The sequence below is a fragment of the Camellia sinensis genome, chromosome 5 (genome assembly GCF_055761805.1).
Source record: "Camellia sinensis isolate YWXY chromosome 5, ASM5576180v1, whole genome shotgun sequence".
In the NCBI taxonomy this organism is placed as follows: Eukaryota; Viridiplantae; Streptophyta; class Magnoliopsida; order Ericales; family Theaceae; genus Camellia; species Camellia sinensis.
The window spans coordinates 179071848-179088254 of record NC_138965.1 but is presented as its reverse complement, the minus strand read 5'-3'; the positions used below and the strand labels follow the sequence as shown (position 1 = coordinate 179088254).

Sequence of the window (16407 nt, the reverse complement as noted above, 5' to 3'; positions counted from 1 at the left end):
TTATACTTAAAAGTCGATGACTTGTGTGTTCCCTACAAGGTAGAAGAGAAGGATGACTTGCATAATGATAAAAAGTGCTTGCGTATTGTAGTTGTGAATTAAGAATATTTTTGGAAGGGGTTTTCTTCTTCTCATGTTCTTTAAAAAAAATAAAATAAAATGTGAATGAAATATAAATTGACATACCATGCGAAGGTGGACAAAGAAGAGATCTCTTTCTTTATCGTTAAACCTTTCCTACTTGCAATGACAAATCAGCATCTATCCATGCAGGCATGTTGTGGTAGTTGCGTCCAAGAAAAAGTTTGTTTGGTTGTTTTGAAATGTAGTTATCTGTGTCACTGTCACTCTCTTCTTCTACACACATATATAAACACCAACCTTGGTATTTAAATTTTGATACTTTCATATTCCAACATTTTCAACATACCTCTCTGTCTTTCTCAAGAATAGAAAATCATGGCTGCTCTGCTTAATAAACCTATGCTTTTGTTTCTTTCGTTCGCGGTTAGCTTATGGTTGTGTTGTCATTTCTCTGAGGCTGCACTCCCGCGTTTCCATCACCCCTTGAAAACCGATGGCTCGCTTAGCTTTTTGGTGGTCGGAGATTGGGGACGTAAAGGCCTTTTCAACCAATCTAAAGTTGCTTCTCAGGTCTTACATTTTTCTTCCCTTAATTATTAATCATCAATTTTTTTTTTTTCAAAATTAAAATATTGGATTTTTGAAATGTGCTACATATGTTTACTTCAGAATTTTCAGGAGTTATTTAATTTAATACCTTTGATAAACACTTGAATGGTATAAATGGACTGATTGTTTTGTTTGGTGATCATACATAATATTGCCAAAGATGGCATATTTGAATTGAATCTTCCCTTTCGCAAAAAAATAAAATTAGAATCAATCTACTAGGGGCCATGTCTACTAGTATAGCCCAAAATTTGCTCGACTCGCATGAAGGGAATGCTTTAAATGAGTGAGGATTAGTTGGGATTATACCTAAATATCCAATTATCAAAATAAATAAATAAATACATATATTTTTGGCCCCATATCGAGTGTAAGTTCTTCACGTCGATAAAGTTTTTTTTTTTTTATTTCATGATAGTTTGACTAATCGTTTGTTGTTGTGTGAATAAAAAAAATAAAAATAAAATTAGTGTTATTATAGTCTAAAAATTAGATTCATTATAAACTTAATGATGTAACAATAAATTAGAATATTTAAAGCAACTCTTTCTCTCATATCTTGTCTAATTATTAACCATAATCTCATTTAAATATCATTTGATTTAAAAAGTGAACTCGTATATTATTTTTTCAAAAAAGTAATCAATAAAAAATACATAGTTCTATGTGGCAAAATGATAGCTATATTGGGAAAGGACATATAAAAGTGAGCCATTTTCGGTGACTTCTTTAATGACAATAGACTTCCATATATTAGACCATCTTGAATGGTAGTTTGGAAAATGGCTCCTATGTAATTTTAATGTGATTCACTTCAAGGTACTTGTTTACTATTGTATGTTACAAATGGCATCATTTTCTTCAATATGTGATATCCTACCAATGTGAATGCAACAATGCTTTGGTTTTTTCCACTATTGTAGGATAGGACTATCAGGTTTGGGTTAGGTGATTTCGAGAATAACATAAATTTATTAAAAATTTAAAAACTACTTGAATTTGAGAATTTAGATTCCAAATCGCTCTGGTTTAGTAAAAAAAACTATTAATGTAAGCTCATGCAATTTAATTGAGTGTAGTACTAGGAATTGTACTATGAGGCTGGAAGTCCGAGGATTTTGGACATTAAAAAGTGATTTGTTACAGTAAGAGAGTATTTATCATTGTCGTGTTAAAATATCTATTGATTTTAAAATTTAATAAGAGCTCTCTAAAATTCACTTTGAGTTAGCCATTTTAGCATTTCTCTTAGACTGGTATTTTTTTATTTTTTATTTTTTATTTTTACATCAACCATTTTTATACATTTAAATATATTTTGTAGATGGGAATAATCGGCGAGAAACTAGACATAGATTTTGTAATCTCAACTGGTGATAATTTTTATGAAGATGGTTTGATGGGCATCAATGATCCTGCATTTTATGACTCTTTTAGCAATATCTACACTGCACCGAGCTTGCAAAAGACGTGGTACAGTGGTAAATTTCAATTTCAATTTCAAATTCAAATCCAAATCAATGCACTCCAAAAACGTTAACATATATCTTTCAATTTTTATTTATTTATTTTAAGAACAAATAAAAATGTAAAAAATAAAGACCTATTTGGTATTTTTTATATTATTTTTATTTTTTGTTCCATTTTCTAGAAAATACATAAAATTTATTTGAGGAATTGTTTTCGAAAACTTCTTTCAAAAGTTTTATTTTTATTTTTAAAAACAACCCATTTATTGATAATGCTTTAAAGTTCTCATTCATTCATTTATTTATTTATTTTGTGACAGTTTTGGGCAACCATGACTATAGAGGTGATGTTGAGGCACAAATGAGTCCTATTCTTAGGGAGAAGGATAGGAGATGGGTATGCATGAGGTCCTTCATTCTCAATGCAGGTAAAATGAGCTTCCCATATTCACTCTCTCTTAGAAATTAAACTTTTACTCTATTCAATTGCTCACAAGAAATAAAATAAAACATAAAGAAGGTTAAGAAGAGAAAATTTGTGATCTTACTTGTTTGGCATTGTTTGTCTGTACCAAACTTCTTTTGCTTTACATTTTCATTTAATCCGCTCTGTATGCATGCAAAACAAAAATACAGATTCGAATTATTATTTTTCTCCTTCATTTGCTTCCAAACAAAATATAAGTGTTACATATTTCATTTGCATAGATGCAACTGAGTGACTTCTTTTTTTTTGGTTGATATTGTTGGGCAGACATTGTGGAATTTTTCTTTGTCGATACTACTCCATTCGTAGATAAATACTTCACAGATCCAGGGGACAATGTTTATGACTGGAAAGGAGTTCTTCCTCGGAAAAATTATCTTTCAAACCTGTTAAATGTAAGTGGGTTTTCTCCCACTAAAACGTCAACAAATTTTCTAGTTTATTTCATATCCAAAAAGTTTTTTTTTTTTTTTCAAGCCACCTTTGAAAGTTATATCGATTGCCATAACACTTCTCTCTCTCTCTCTCTCTGATATTACATTAGGAAGTGGATTTGGCATTAAAAAGTTCAAGTGCAATATGGAAGATAGTTGTGGGTCATCATACAATAAAAAGTGCAGGGCAGCATGGTATCACTGAAGAGCTTGTGGTGAATTTACTTCCCATCCTTCAGGTAATAATCCAAACAAGTTTTCACTAATGTCAGCATACACTCACATAACCTTTAGCAATTGAAACATTGTTTAGACTAATCCATTATAATAATCTTTCTAGGAAAATAATGTCGATGTATACATGAATGGGCACGATCATTGTTTGGAACACATCAGTTGCTCCAAGAGGTAAAATTTATTCCCACAAACTATCTATGAACTAGTGATAAATTTATTTTTCCAAATACGATCAAATTGATTGGGTCTTATTGCAGTAAAATTGAATTTTTAACTAGCGGAGGTGGGTCCAAGGCATGGAGAGGTAATGTTAAAGAGTGGAATCCGGAGGAAATGAAGTTTTACTATGATGGGCAAGGTTTTATGTCTGTTCAACTGGACGAAGCTAAAGCAAATTTCATATACTACGACGTTTTCGGAGAAGTTCTGCACAAATTTATGGTTTCCAAAGAGTTTCACTCAACTAGTTAGAGAGGTTAAAGGGGGGATAAATTAGCTCAAGGAGGACACTATGACTCTCTAATTTAGGACTTGGGAGATTACAAATTCAAAATGGATGATGAATGAGATATTATAAAAGTGATCAAGGTTTGGGGGAAAAAAGGGTTGGGGTATGTAATTGGATATAATGAAGGACAATTATGAAAAGTAGACCCAAAAAATCACTATATATATGCAGTTTCATTGTAAAAGTAAAATGTAAACAAAATTCACATTTTCATTCATTGTAACATGATTTAGTACAACAATGTTTTTCTAATTCCTGTTCAAGTGGTTGAAGGAGATCCATAAATTAATTGTAGAAGTGATGATATACATGTTTAAAGCCAAACAGAATCAAAGTGGGGTACACTATATAAGTACACTTTTTATCTTTTTTGGATCACACCACCTCCCTACTTTTCTGCACATTTTTTCATAAAAAGTTAAAAAGTTAAAAAGTATACTTATTTAGATGATCTCAAACAAATACAATTTGAAGGTGGGAAAACTTTTTAGAAACCAACCTAACAGAAATTTAGATGATTTCATTCATCAAACAAAACAAATACTGATAGCTTTTACCAGTTTAAAACCTGCATTCTATTCATGAACCAAAAACATCCCAACTCCTAAGTGGGAATCCTCTTGTAGTTCCTCGTGTTCCCACAAATCTCTTATGGCTAAAGGATGCTATGTGCCAAGTTCAGTGTTACCCTCTAAACAACCTTTTTTGAGAAAATATGTATTTTTAGACCTATATTACATTGTGCTCAAACTACAAAACCGAGAATAATTCTTGAGTCAATTTTGTTCTCACAACTCCTTTTAAACTGCAGGATGCCATGTGTCATATTTGGTGGCAATCAAAAGCTGTCTGGCGATTTTAGTACTGTATGAACCCCTAAAACGGTCTTTATGTACACTAAGTGAGCCTAGACTTACATTGCTCATACTCCCAAACTGGGAATCGTTTCTGAGTTCTATTTATTCCAATAACTCTGTGATTCAACATGCCATTTTGGTACCTTTTCGAAGTTATTTGGGAATTTTAGACATGTAAAATGCTAAAGCAGCCTTATTAAGAAAATAAGTGTTACTAAACCAAGTGCTCAAATCTCCCAACTAGGAATCCTTGTTGAGTCTCGTTTGTCTCCACAACTTTCTTAGTACTAGAATTGTGAGAATATGTGTTCTCCTAGGATTAGGAATATGTGTTCTCCTAGGATTAGGAATAAGTGTCCTATATCTATTAGACTTCTATATATCTCAGTAATGTATTCATGTAGGATTAGGAATTAGTGGTACTCTATATAAATGATGTATGTATTCTTTGTTCAATTAAATTCAATCTAATATACAGTTTTGTTTAGAAAACTTACATGGTATCAGAGCTAGGTTCAAAACCCTAGCCCTCTCTGGCTCGACTGGTTTGTCACCATCGGAGTCGCGACTTTTCTCTCTCCAGACTCGCGAGGGTTCGAAACCCTAGCCCTCTCTGGTTCGTCTCACGAAGGCCTCTCTCTTCCTCGCGATCTCTGTCTGAATCGATTCGCAGCCATCTACTTTGGCTCTTTGGTTAAATTTGGTTCATCTGCCTCTGTGCTTTGCGATCTCTGTCTGAGATTTTCGCGAGCTCCGTCTGAAGATCAATCTCAGCTTCAGTCTCTCTCTCTCTCTCTCTCTCTGCACTTCGCGATCTCTGTGATCTCTGTGCTTTAACTTGGCTATTTCTATTTAAGACCCTTTTTCAGGAATATTGCACTCAAGCCCCATATTTGTCTGTTTATTCTACAACTTTGCTTTATAATGGACCCTAAAATTCAAGCCATTAAATGTAAACTCATTGGTGGCAATTATGCCTATTGGGCCAGTGTTATGAAGAATTTTCTTCTTGGTCAAAAAAAATGGGGCTATGTTTCTGGTTCTGCTCCTCGTCCATCGGACCCGAAGGTAGAAAGGTATCTGTCTTCCTGTGACACTTGGGATTGTGATAATGCCCAAGTTCTTACCTGGTTTCATAACTCTGTGGATGACCGTATTGGAATGATGTTTTCCAAGTACAGTATTGCCAAGGAAGTGTGGGATTATTTACTCGGTGTTTATCAGCAGTCCAACTTTGCCAAGCGATATGAGTTGGAAACAACTATTCAGAGTGCTCGTTAGCGGGATCAAACTATTCAGGACTTTTATATTGAGATGACAGGTCTCTGAGATCAGTTGGCTCTTATGGAACCACCTAGTCTCAAGATATTAGACGCTTATATTGAGTTTTGGGAACAGGGTCGTTTAGTCCAGTTCTTAACAGCTCTCTCCCCTCAGTATGAGGCTATTCGAGGTGGCATCCTTCACCGATCTCCTCTTCCCTTTGTGGATGCTATTGTTCGTGAACTCCTCTCTGAGGAAACCCGTCTTAAGACGGCCAATCAGACTTTGCCTCCTTCTGTGTTCTTGGCTCCTGCCAAGCCACCCTTGTTATCGACCCCTCCTCCTCATCAACTTCAAGCCACTACGAAACCCAAGAGAGGACTATTAGGGCCAGATGAGTGTGCTTTCTGCCATCAGAAGGGTCATTGGAAGAACAAAGAATACATACATCATTTATATAGAGTACCACTAATTCCTAATCCTACATGAATACATTACTGAGATATATAGAAGTCTAATAGATATAGGACACTTATTCCTAATCCTAGGAGAACACTTATTCCTAATCCTAGGAGAAACAGGGTCGTAACAGCGATAACCATGTCTGCTATTACTATTCCTTCTGTTTTTTATGTTCCTCAGTTATCTGTCAGTTTGTTATCTATCAGTCAACTTGATGCGTCTGGTTTTGATGTTATTTTTTCCTCTTCTGTCTGTTGTGTGCAGGATCGGGTGTCCAAGAAGCAGATTGGGACCGGCCGTAGAATTGGAGATCTCTATGTGGTTGAAAGCTTGCATCTCCCCTTATCCACCTCTCCAGCTGCACTTTCCTCGTTTCAATTAGATTCTCAGTCGAGTCAGTTTTACTTATGGCATTCTCGTCTCGGTCATTTGTCTGTTGATCACCTATGGTCTTTAGCTCAGTCAGGATTGTTGGGTAAAGTTTCTCCTAGTCAAATTGATGGGATTGTTGGGTAAAGTTTCTCCTAGTCAAATTGATGAATGTCGGGGGTGTAAACTTGCCAAAATGTCAGCTTTACCTTTTAATAAAAGTACATCTATTTCTGTTTCTCCTTTCTCTCTTGTGTATACTGATGTCTGGGGACCCTCTCCTGTTCTTACTAAAGGGGGTTCAGTATACTATGTGTCTTTTGTTGATGATTGCACCCGTTATACGTGGGTTTATCTTATGACTCATAAGTCTGATTTCTACCATATATATCGTACTTTCCAGTCCATGGTCACTACACAGTTTGGATCTACTGTTAAAATGTTGCGGTCTGACTTGGGTGGGGAATACTGTAAAACTGAATTCTGTGAATATTGGGCCAACTTGGGTACCATTCACCAAACTTCTTGTACTGATACACCTGCCCAAAATGGCCGAGCTGAGCGTAAACACCGTCATCTTCTTGAGACAGCTAGGTCTCTTCTTCTCTCTGCCTCCGTTCCAGCTTCGTTTTGGGGTGAGACAGTTCTTATTGCTGCTTTTCTTCTCAACCGTATGCCTACCCCCCTTCTTTCTAGTCGGTCTCCTTATGAGGCTCTCTTTTCTCAACTTCCTAATTACTCCCCCCTTCGTGTGTTTGGGTCTGCGTGTTTTGTCCTTTTACCCCGTAAAGATAGGACTAAACTTAGTTCCCGGTCTGTCCTATGTGTTTTTTTGGGATATAGTCTCACTCAGAAAGGTTATCGTTGTTATGACCCTGTTTCTCGTCGCCTTTATGTCTCCCGCTATGTTGCCTTTCTCGAACGTCTATCTTACTTTCAGCTTCCTCCTCTCACCACCCCAGTTTCCAAAGAGGATTTGGTTCATATTGATCCATTTCCTTCCGAGGTCCCATCTGATGAGTACATCTCCACAGTTTCTCCTGAGCTTATTCCATCTTCTCCTCTTGCTTCACCTATGACTACTTCTCATTCTTCGCTTTCTCCTCATTCTTCTCCTCCGTTGTTAGTTTATTCTCGTCGCAAGGCTCCTCCTCTACCAGTTGTCTCTACCCCTGCTGCTGATCCTCTTGCTTCTGACGACTCTGATCCTGCTGCATATCGATATCCTCCTCGAGCGCGTCATCCTCCAAAAAGGTTGGGTTAGTCTAATACTTGTTTTTCTGCTTCTTATCGTACCTTTTTGTCTGCTATTCACTCTTTTGCAGAACCTCAGTCTTACAAGGAGGCCTGTCAAGATCCTCATTGGGTTCAAGCTATGGAGGATGAGTTGTTTGCTTTACAGAAAACTAGTACTTGGGAGTTGGTTCCTTTACCTGCTGGTAAAAATTTGGTTGGTTACAAATGGGTCTACAAAGTCAAGACTCATTCTGATAGTTCTTTTGAGCGCTACAAAGCTCGTCTGGTGGCCAAAGGTTTCTCCCAAGAGTATGGTATTGATTATGATGAGACATTTGCTCCTGTTGCCAAGATGACTACTGTCCGTACTTTGATTTCTGTCGCTGCTGTTCGTTCTTGGCCTCTTTATCAGATGGATGTTAAGAATGCTTTTCTTAATGGCCATCTCACTGAGGAGGTTTACATGCGTCCTCCCCCTGGTCTTCACCATTCCTCTGGCCAAGTCTGTCGTCTTCGGCGTGCTCTATATGGTCTAAAGCAATCTCCTCGTACTTGGTATGATCGCTTTCAGACTGCTGTTACCGAGCTTGGGTTTCATCATTCTGCTTCCGACTCTATTTTATTTCTAAGACATACCTCGACTGGTTTTGTTGCTCTCTTACTATATGTAGATGATATGATCATCACTGGCTCTGACTCTTCTGCTATCTCTGAGGTCAAGCAGCATCTATTCCGCACCTTCGAAATGAAGGATCTGGGACCATTGCGGTATTTTCTTGGCATTGAGGTGGCTTCTTCTCCCAAGGGTTACTTTCTGTCCCAAGCTAAGTATGCTAACGAGGTTATCCATCGTGCCAGACTTACTGACACTAAGCTGTCTGATACCCCTATTGAGCTTAATGTAAAGCTCAACACTACTGATGGGGTTCCTCTAGATGATCCTACGTTATATCGCGAGCTTGTGGGTTGTTTAGTCTATCTGACAGTTACTCGCCCTGATCTTGCCTATGCTGTCCATGTGATTTGTCAGTTTGTTTCTGCCCCTTGCTCTACACATTAGGCTGCTTTGCTTCGGATTCTTCGCTATCTTCACAGTACTATCTTTCAGGGCTTGTTGTTCTCTTCTACTTCTTCCTTAAACTTGGTGGCTTATGCTGATGCTGATTGGGCTGGTGATGTTAATGATCGTAAATCTACTTTTGGTTTCTGTATGTTTCTTGGTGATTCCCTTATTTCTTGGAAAAACAAGAAACAGACTGTTGTTGCCCGTTCTACTGCCGAAGCTAAGTATCGTGCTCACGCTCATGCTACTGCTGAAATTGTCTGGCTTTGTAATCTCTTATCTGAGTTGGGCGTCCCTCAATCTTCCCCGACGTCTCTCTATTGTGACAACCGAAGTGCTATTCAAATTACTCATAACACTGTCTTCCATGAACGGACAAAACATGTTGAGATTGATTGTCACTTCGTTCGTCAGCATCTGCAGTCTGGCTTTATCTCGCTTCCTTTTGTCTCTTCGGCTCTGCAACTTGCTGACTTCTTCACTAAGACTCACACCACTGCTCGGTTTCGGTTCTTTCTTGACAAACTCTTAATGTTTTCTGCTAAAACACTTTGAGTTTGAGCGGGGGTGTGAGAATATGTGTTCTCCTAGGATTAGGAATATGTGTTCTCCTAGGATTAGGAATAAGTGTCCTATATCTATTAGACTTCTATATATCTCAGTAATGTATTCATGTAGGATTAGGAATTAGTGGTACTCTATATAAATGATGTATGTATTCTTTGTTCAATTAAATTCAATCTAATATACAGTTTTGTTTAGAAAACTTACAAGAATATGTGCCAAGTTTGGTGATTATCTGAAGTTATTTAGGGCCTGTAGTGTTGGAACAAATCGTCTTAAATTCTTCAGTTGGTGGTCTTCGGATTTTCAAAACTTGGCGATGAACTTGTCTATATAGAACAGAAATTTGATGTTTCAAGTCGCTTTACTAAGTCACTTTCCTAAAGACAATATTTGCACCCACAAAAAGGTATGCAAGGGGTTACAACAAATTTGCCTCCATGATACAATGAAGCCTGATCTAAAGATTAAGTCTAGTGGCATATGCACTGACGATAACAGATCAGAATACTCTTGATATAATCAAGAAAACCAAGACACTGATAATCAAATATGTAGAACTTGATTACTAGTAAGAAAAGTAGAAATTGCTTAAAGAAACTCTTGATCGAAAACTCAAAATCAAGAGGGAGAGAGAAATAATTGCAGGAATGCTTCTGAATTTTGTGGATGGAATGAAATGGCTGATTTCGCAGCCTATTTATAGGCCTTGATGCACCTGATTGAAGGGTCATGTCCCTTGATCGCATCCGATCGATCTGACCGTTGGATCGACGATCTACGGTGCAGATCATTCTTACACTGAATAGATGCTAGATCTGACCGTTGGATCGATGATCTATAGTGCAGATCATTCTTATACCGAATAGATGCCTTGACTAATCACACATGATCACGATCGGGTGCCATCTAATCCATAAGATCAAAAGCATCTTCAATCGACGGCTATAATCAAATCGCTCCAGATCGGACATACAACCGTTCAAATCACCACGTCATTGCTCCAACCTGTCTGATGCAAATAGGAAAGCGCCCTCATGGCACTGATCCGTTCATGCTAAGGGCAAAGTGTGCCATCAAACGCCACACAGCCCACGCTACGCGCGCGGGCGGATGGTGTGAAGCACTATCCTTGCAATGTAAGTGCATGTACACTAGCATTCATCCCATAATACCATATTCAAAGGAATATTCTATGTAGCACTTTATTAAGTGCTCTATGTTTTCCTCTCTTTCCGATGTGAGACAAAGCCCCAAGCTTATTTCATGTTTTCCAAAGAAAAACATGGAAGGTTTTGAAAACACCCAAAAATAAACTATAAATTTGAAAACCCATTTTGAAAATTCCCCATCATTCCCTCACCATTTTCAAAATATCAGATGATAATTCTTGGCTCACTTGGCAGCCTTATGCATAGGTGAAGATATCTTACGATTTGAATCATTCACTTAGTGAATACATCTCAAAGTTAGTTAAGATGGCATAGTAGACTTGTCTTTAAACCAGTGATCTTATTCGACTAACCAGACATGTCTCACGCACAGTACAGTTTACCTCAAGTATTCAAACAAACCGACACGTGGATTGGCCTTATGTCTATATCCTGTTTCATGAGCTCTCTAGAGTCAAGCCCTTGGACTCATAGGAAGCGGCACCACCTCTTACACTAACATAGGTAAGCTCACTAAGAGTATCCCTGTAATTTACAGTACCCTAACAACTCAGTTGAGAGCTTGTTAAGAGTTTGCTAACTCATCCTCTTCTTTTCACATTACAGGTACCAAACACTTCAACCTTGGGATGAAAATGAAATAAAACTAAGTGCTTGCAATCACGACATATGGTGTACTTGTGCTCATTAAACTCAAGACTTGATGTTTCTTTAAGCGTTGAGTCGAGTTTCCACTAAGAGTGATTATGTTAAGTGGGCTTAAGACCCATTCTCTTTGATGTTTTCCACACCAAATCCAATTTATTTAATTAACCACAACCAGTTAACTTAAATAAATAAACATGCTTCAATAGCAACATGACACCCTTTTCAATTCATTCATTTATCTCATTATCAATTGAATCAAATAATTAAACAATTCATAATAATATCTAACAAAGCATCAAATACATTTTATACAGTCTTATGAGATGAATGCATATGTCATATCATGCTGAAAATATTTTTTTTCATCTTTTGAAAATCTTATGCACAATGCCAATTTGAAAACACATTAATCCAATAATTTCAATAAAATTCTAAGATGGTAAATACAACTCAGGTAATCTCTAGGCTGGTATTTGCAAGTAGGCATATCGAGCTCTACCGAATCCCCACTTTACCAGTCTCTCACCTGAAGGGCAGTGGTACCTCCTCCACGCGTGTTTTTGGTCTTTCACCCTAGACACTCAGGCCAACTTAACCAATATCAAACTACACCCTCTATCAGGACTTACCAACGTATTTACCCAAAATAAATCAAAATGATCTTGTTTCACCAAAAACAATTCCTTTCTCAAAACAATAGTTTTCAATTGCAATTCGAAATCCATGATAACAATGAAATGGAATGGCAATGCAATATGTAACAATGCATTAAGATAGTTTCAATTTCAATTTCAATTCCACCACACAATGCTCCATTGTGATCAATTTCCATATCTCTATCAATGTAATATCATGATACGATCCCAAGAGATAATATAATAATGTCAATGTCCATGTAAGTACCACATGTAAATCAACAACTTCCAACCTAGTCTTTTCAAGACAATTCAACAATATTCTTTATATAAAACAAACTTTCAAAATCAAACATTTTCTTACCTTTCCAAGAATCTCCTCATTTAAATATCAACATCGAAATCCTCTACCGGTTACCAAAATCAAAACTTTTAAACAAGAGGTTCATCAATAGCAATAACATATAACACCAAGGTGGGTTCAAGGTTTCATTAATTTCTAACTCACTTACTTTATCAATGAAAGATAATTATAATCTTTCCAAAACTCATCTCCATCCCAAACATTAAATAGAATCAAATTCTCATTTTTCTCATGTGAGTAAAATCTCGGAATCTTCAAGTTCAATCATAATTCTCAATAAGCATAAATGAATATTCCTACACTTAATCAATTATATCAAAATCTTCTTTTGACTATAATTATAAAATATAACACGATTGTTCAATTTTCAATTATCAACATCTACCCCATCGAATTAAACCAAGGAAGAAAAAAAAAATAAATAAAAATTTTGATAACTCATTTTTGTTTTAATCCAATTCATCCATTTGCTCCAAGTGAGCTAAAAATCACATTCTATTCTTTTTTTGTCAAAAACCGTCAAACAATATAAATATCTCATAAAAATTTTCAAGTATGAAATTATTATTGTAACATTACTCAACTAGTAAAACTAAGAATCCAATATCGTACAACATCAACTCAATATCGCTTATTTCTCCAAATCTCATACTTGGTCAACTTCGTCACTTTTAACGTTATAATATTAAAGTTAGGAATTAAACCCAATAACACCGCTTTAATTACGTAGGATTTAAAATATTAACCAAACAAATTTAATTCATCAAATTAGTAAGTTCATTATTTTCACCATCTTCCAAATTAATAACGCTTAACTTAACCTCACATGTCTCATCTTTCAGATACACCTACATTTCATGTCTAGCCAATTTTCCCTAAATCTCTGCAAATAACAATTTCACAACTTTTTCTAAAATTATCTAATCAACATGATATTTACCTCAAAAATTATAAAATATGTCAAAGAGTAACATTTTCAAGGTTGTGAATTCAAAAATTTACATTTCACATTTTCATTTTTACAAAAATGAACACAACCTAACCATCACCATATTATCTTGTATAAAATATCATGACCATAACACTTTTAGAGTTTTTAATCCCAAAACAACTCTATAATCCAAACTCAACAATTTACACGATATTCCTCAATGCCAATTTATTTTTCTCAAAAATAAATTCCACAACTCAAGGATGAGATAAATATTTCAACATTATTTTTCTCAAAATAAATTATCTAACCATAATATGAGATAGATACAACCCATACAACTATAAATTTTATTTTCGGATTTTTAACAAAATTATCAACACAAGATGATTTTCCCAAATCAAGTTTCAAACATCAATGTCCTTAACACTTCAATATAATTTTTCTTCCAAAAAATTATCAAACAAAAATCTGAAAAAAAATAAAATATATATGCAATACTTTTTATAATGACATATTTTCTCAAAATAACCCCAACATAGTTTTAATGTAATAATATGAAGAAAATTCCTACCTCAAATATGAAGAAAAGCAAATTCGAAAAAGCAAACATCGCCCAATCATGGATCCGAAACCACCATTGCGAAGATGACGATGAGCTCTCTGATTTTTATTTACAACACTTTTGCAAAATCTCACTCTAAAGACTCCCATTTCAAGCTTAAAGATTGAACAACAATGGTAAACAAGGAGAGAGAGAGAGAGAGAGAGCAGGAGCTCTGTGCTCCAAACCCAAAAAGAAATGAATGGGAAAGGAAAATGATGGGCAAGGCAAAAAAGGGGAAGCAACCCCACGTGGGTTTGCTTTTCCAAGAATGAGTTTTTCAAAAAAAATATAATATAGCTTTTGTAATAATACTTCTAAATTTTATAATATAAATTATAAAATAATATAATTTTTCTCACTACAAAATATAACATTTTGCTCACCATGAAATATATATCTATTTATTCACTATAAAAATATATAATTTTTCAATACACATCATAAATCAACTATCAAATATTTATTACAATTCTACCTAATAAATAATAACAACTCCTAAGGTGGTTACTACCAATTACCTAATTAAAAAGGATCAAACAGTTAAACATGAGTTATTAAACAAACTCAATTTAAATTAAATCTAAGTCATGGATCCCACCCATAAGCCAAACATGGTCCAATTATATACCAAAATAGACCCAACAATTTATCTCAAGTCATAGTCCAAACACCTAAAACTCAATTTCAAATTCTGCTATAAATTAAACTGAATCAGTCTGCAAATTTTCAAAAAAAAATAAATACTCACCATTAAATTTTGAAATTTTTATCCAACATGCTAGACTTTTATAAGAACAACATAATAAAAAATTCATAATTTCTGAGAACGAAAATTATATTTTTTTTAAAAAAAAATCATTTTCGCACATAACTTTTCACAACACTCCAATTTAAATATTACTCAATTAATTTATGCACTGATTATTTAAAAAAAATTATTTTTGGGTTATCACAGGGTTCACTCTTACATTTTTTTTTGTTAAACCTTTTGCCATCATCCACTATGTGGATCTTGGAAGTTTGAGCCAATTGGTTATCTTTACCTTTAAGAAGCCTTGACACTTCCGCAACTCAAAGGTGTTGAACCAATTCTTCTAAAGTAAGATCTTCATTTTTGTGTTTCAGAGTTTTTTTTTTTTTTTTAAATCCTTCCAAAAAGATGGCAGTTTCTCTATTATAGATGAAACTACAGTAGATTCATCCATGTTCATATTCTTTTGTCGAAACTGACTCAGCATATGTCGGATCTCATGTAATTGTTCCATAATGGGCTTTGTATCAATCATAGTAAAACGCATAAAATTACTAACAAGAAATTTCTTACTGGTGACATCCTCGGTGAGGTACTTTGACTGTAATATGTTTCATAGTTGCCTTTCCGTTTCCAGATGTTGATACACATCGAACAAAGAGTCTGACAGCGTATTCAGAATGTGTTCTCGACAAATGTAGTCGTTATTCTCCCATTTGGTTCTTGTGCGGGTTTACTCCATAGTCTCATCTTCTTGCTCTACCGGATAGGGGGTAGTTAGCACATAGACCACTTTGAGACTGGTGGGTAAAAAGTGCATCTTCTTTTACTAGCTTCGAAAATTTCCTCCATCAAAACAGTCAAGCTTTATGAAATCTTGAGTCATTTTCTAAATATATATCGCAATATCTAAATATTGTCTTTAGATTGTTGGAACAAATCGTCTTGAATTCTTTAGTTGGTGGCCTTTGAGTCTTCAAAATTTGGCGATGAACTTGTCTATATAGAACATAAATTTGATGCTTCAAGTCGCGTTACTAAGTCGCTTTCCTAAAGACAATATTTGCACCCACAAAAAAGTGTGCATGGGGTTACAACAAATTTGCGTCTAGGATACAATGAAGCCTGATCTAAAGATCAAGTCTATCGGCGTCTGCACTTACGACAATAGATCAGAATACTCTTGATATAATCAAAAAAACCAAGACACGATAATCAGATCTGCAGAGCTTGATTACTAGTAAGAAAAGCCAAACTTTCTTTCAGAATACTCTTGATATAATCAAGAAAATCAAGACACCGATAATCAGATCTGCAGAGCTAGATTACTAGTAAGAAAAGTAGAAATTGCTTAAAGAAACTCTTGATCGAAAACTCAAAATCAAGAGGGAGAGAGAGATAATTGTAGGAATGCTTCTGAATTTTGTGGATAGAATAAAATGGCTGATTTCGCAGCCGTCATTGGTTTAACTTGTCCAATGCAAATAGGAAAGCGCCCTCATCGGTGTCCATGCTAAGTGCAAAGTACTAACCCGATCAACGATCTACAGCCACGTTGGATCGACGTCATTGCTTTAACCTGTCCAATGCAAATAGGAAAGCGCCCTCATTGGTGTCCATGCTAAGTGCAAAGTGCGCCATCAAACGCTACTGCCCC

General features: G+C 35.5%; 2 protein-coding genes across 2 annotated transcripts; both read left to right on the top strand.

The window, feature by feature from the left end:
- Window positions 1-271: 271 nt before the first annotated feature.
- LOC114280243 (purple acid phosphatase 3) lies at window positions 272-4080 on the top strand. Its single transcript, XM_028222596.2, has 7 exons — window positions 272-654; window positions 2018-2174; window positions 2483-2590; window positions 2917-3044; window positions 3194-3322; window positions 3424-3491; window positions 3578-4080. Exons 1-7 carry the CDS (start codon window positions 460-462, stop codon window positions 3789-3791), a joined length of 999 nt encoding a protein of 332 aa, XP_028078397.2. The 5' UTR covers window positions 272-459; the 3' UTR covers window positions 3792-4080.
- A 1529-nt stretch (window positions 4081-5609) lies between these two features.
- LOC145791900 (uncharacterized) lies at window positions 5610-5966 on the top strand. Its single transcript, XM_082872360.1, has one exon. The coding sequence runs from the start codon at window positions 5610-5612 to the stop codon at window positions 5964-5966; it is 357 nt and encodes a 118-aa protein (XP_082728486.1).
- Window positions 5967-16407: the final 10441 nt, after the last annotated feature.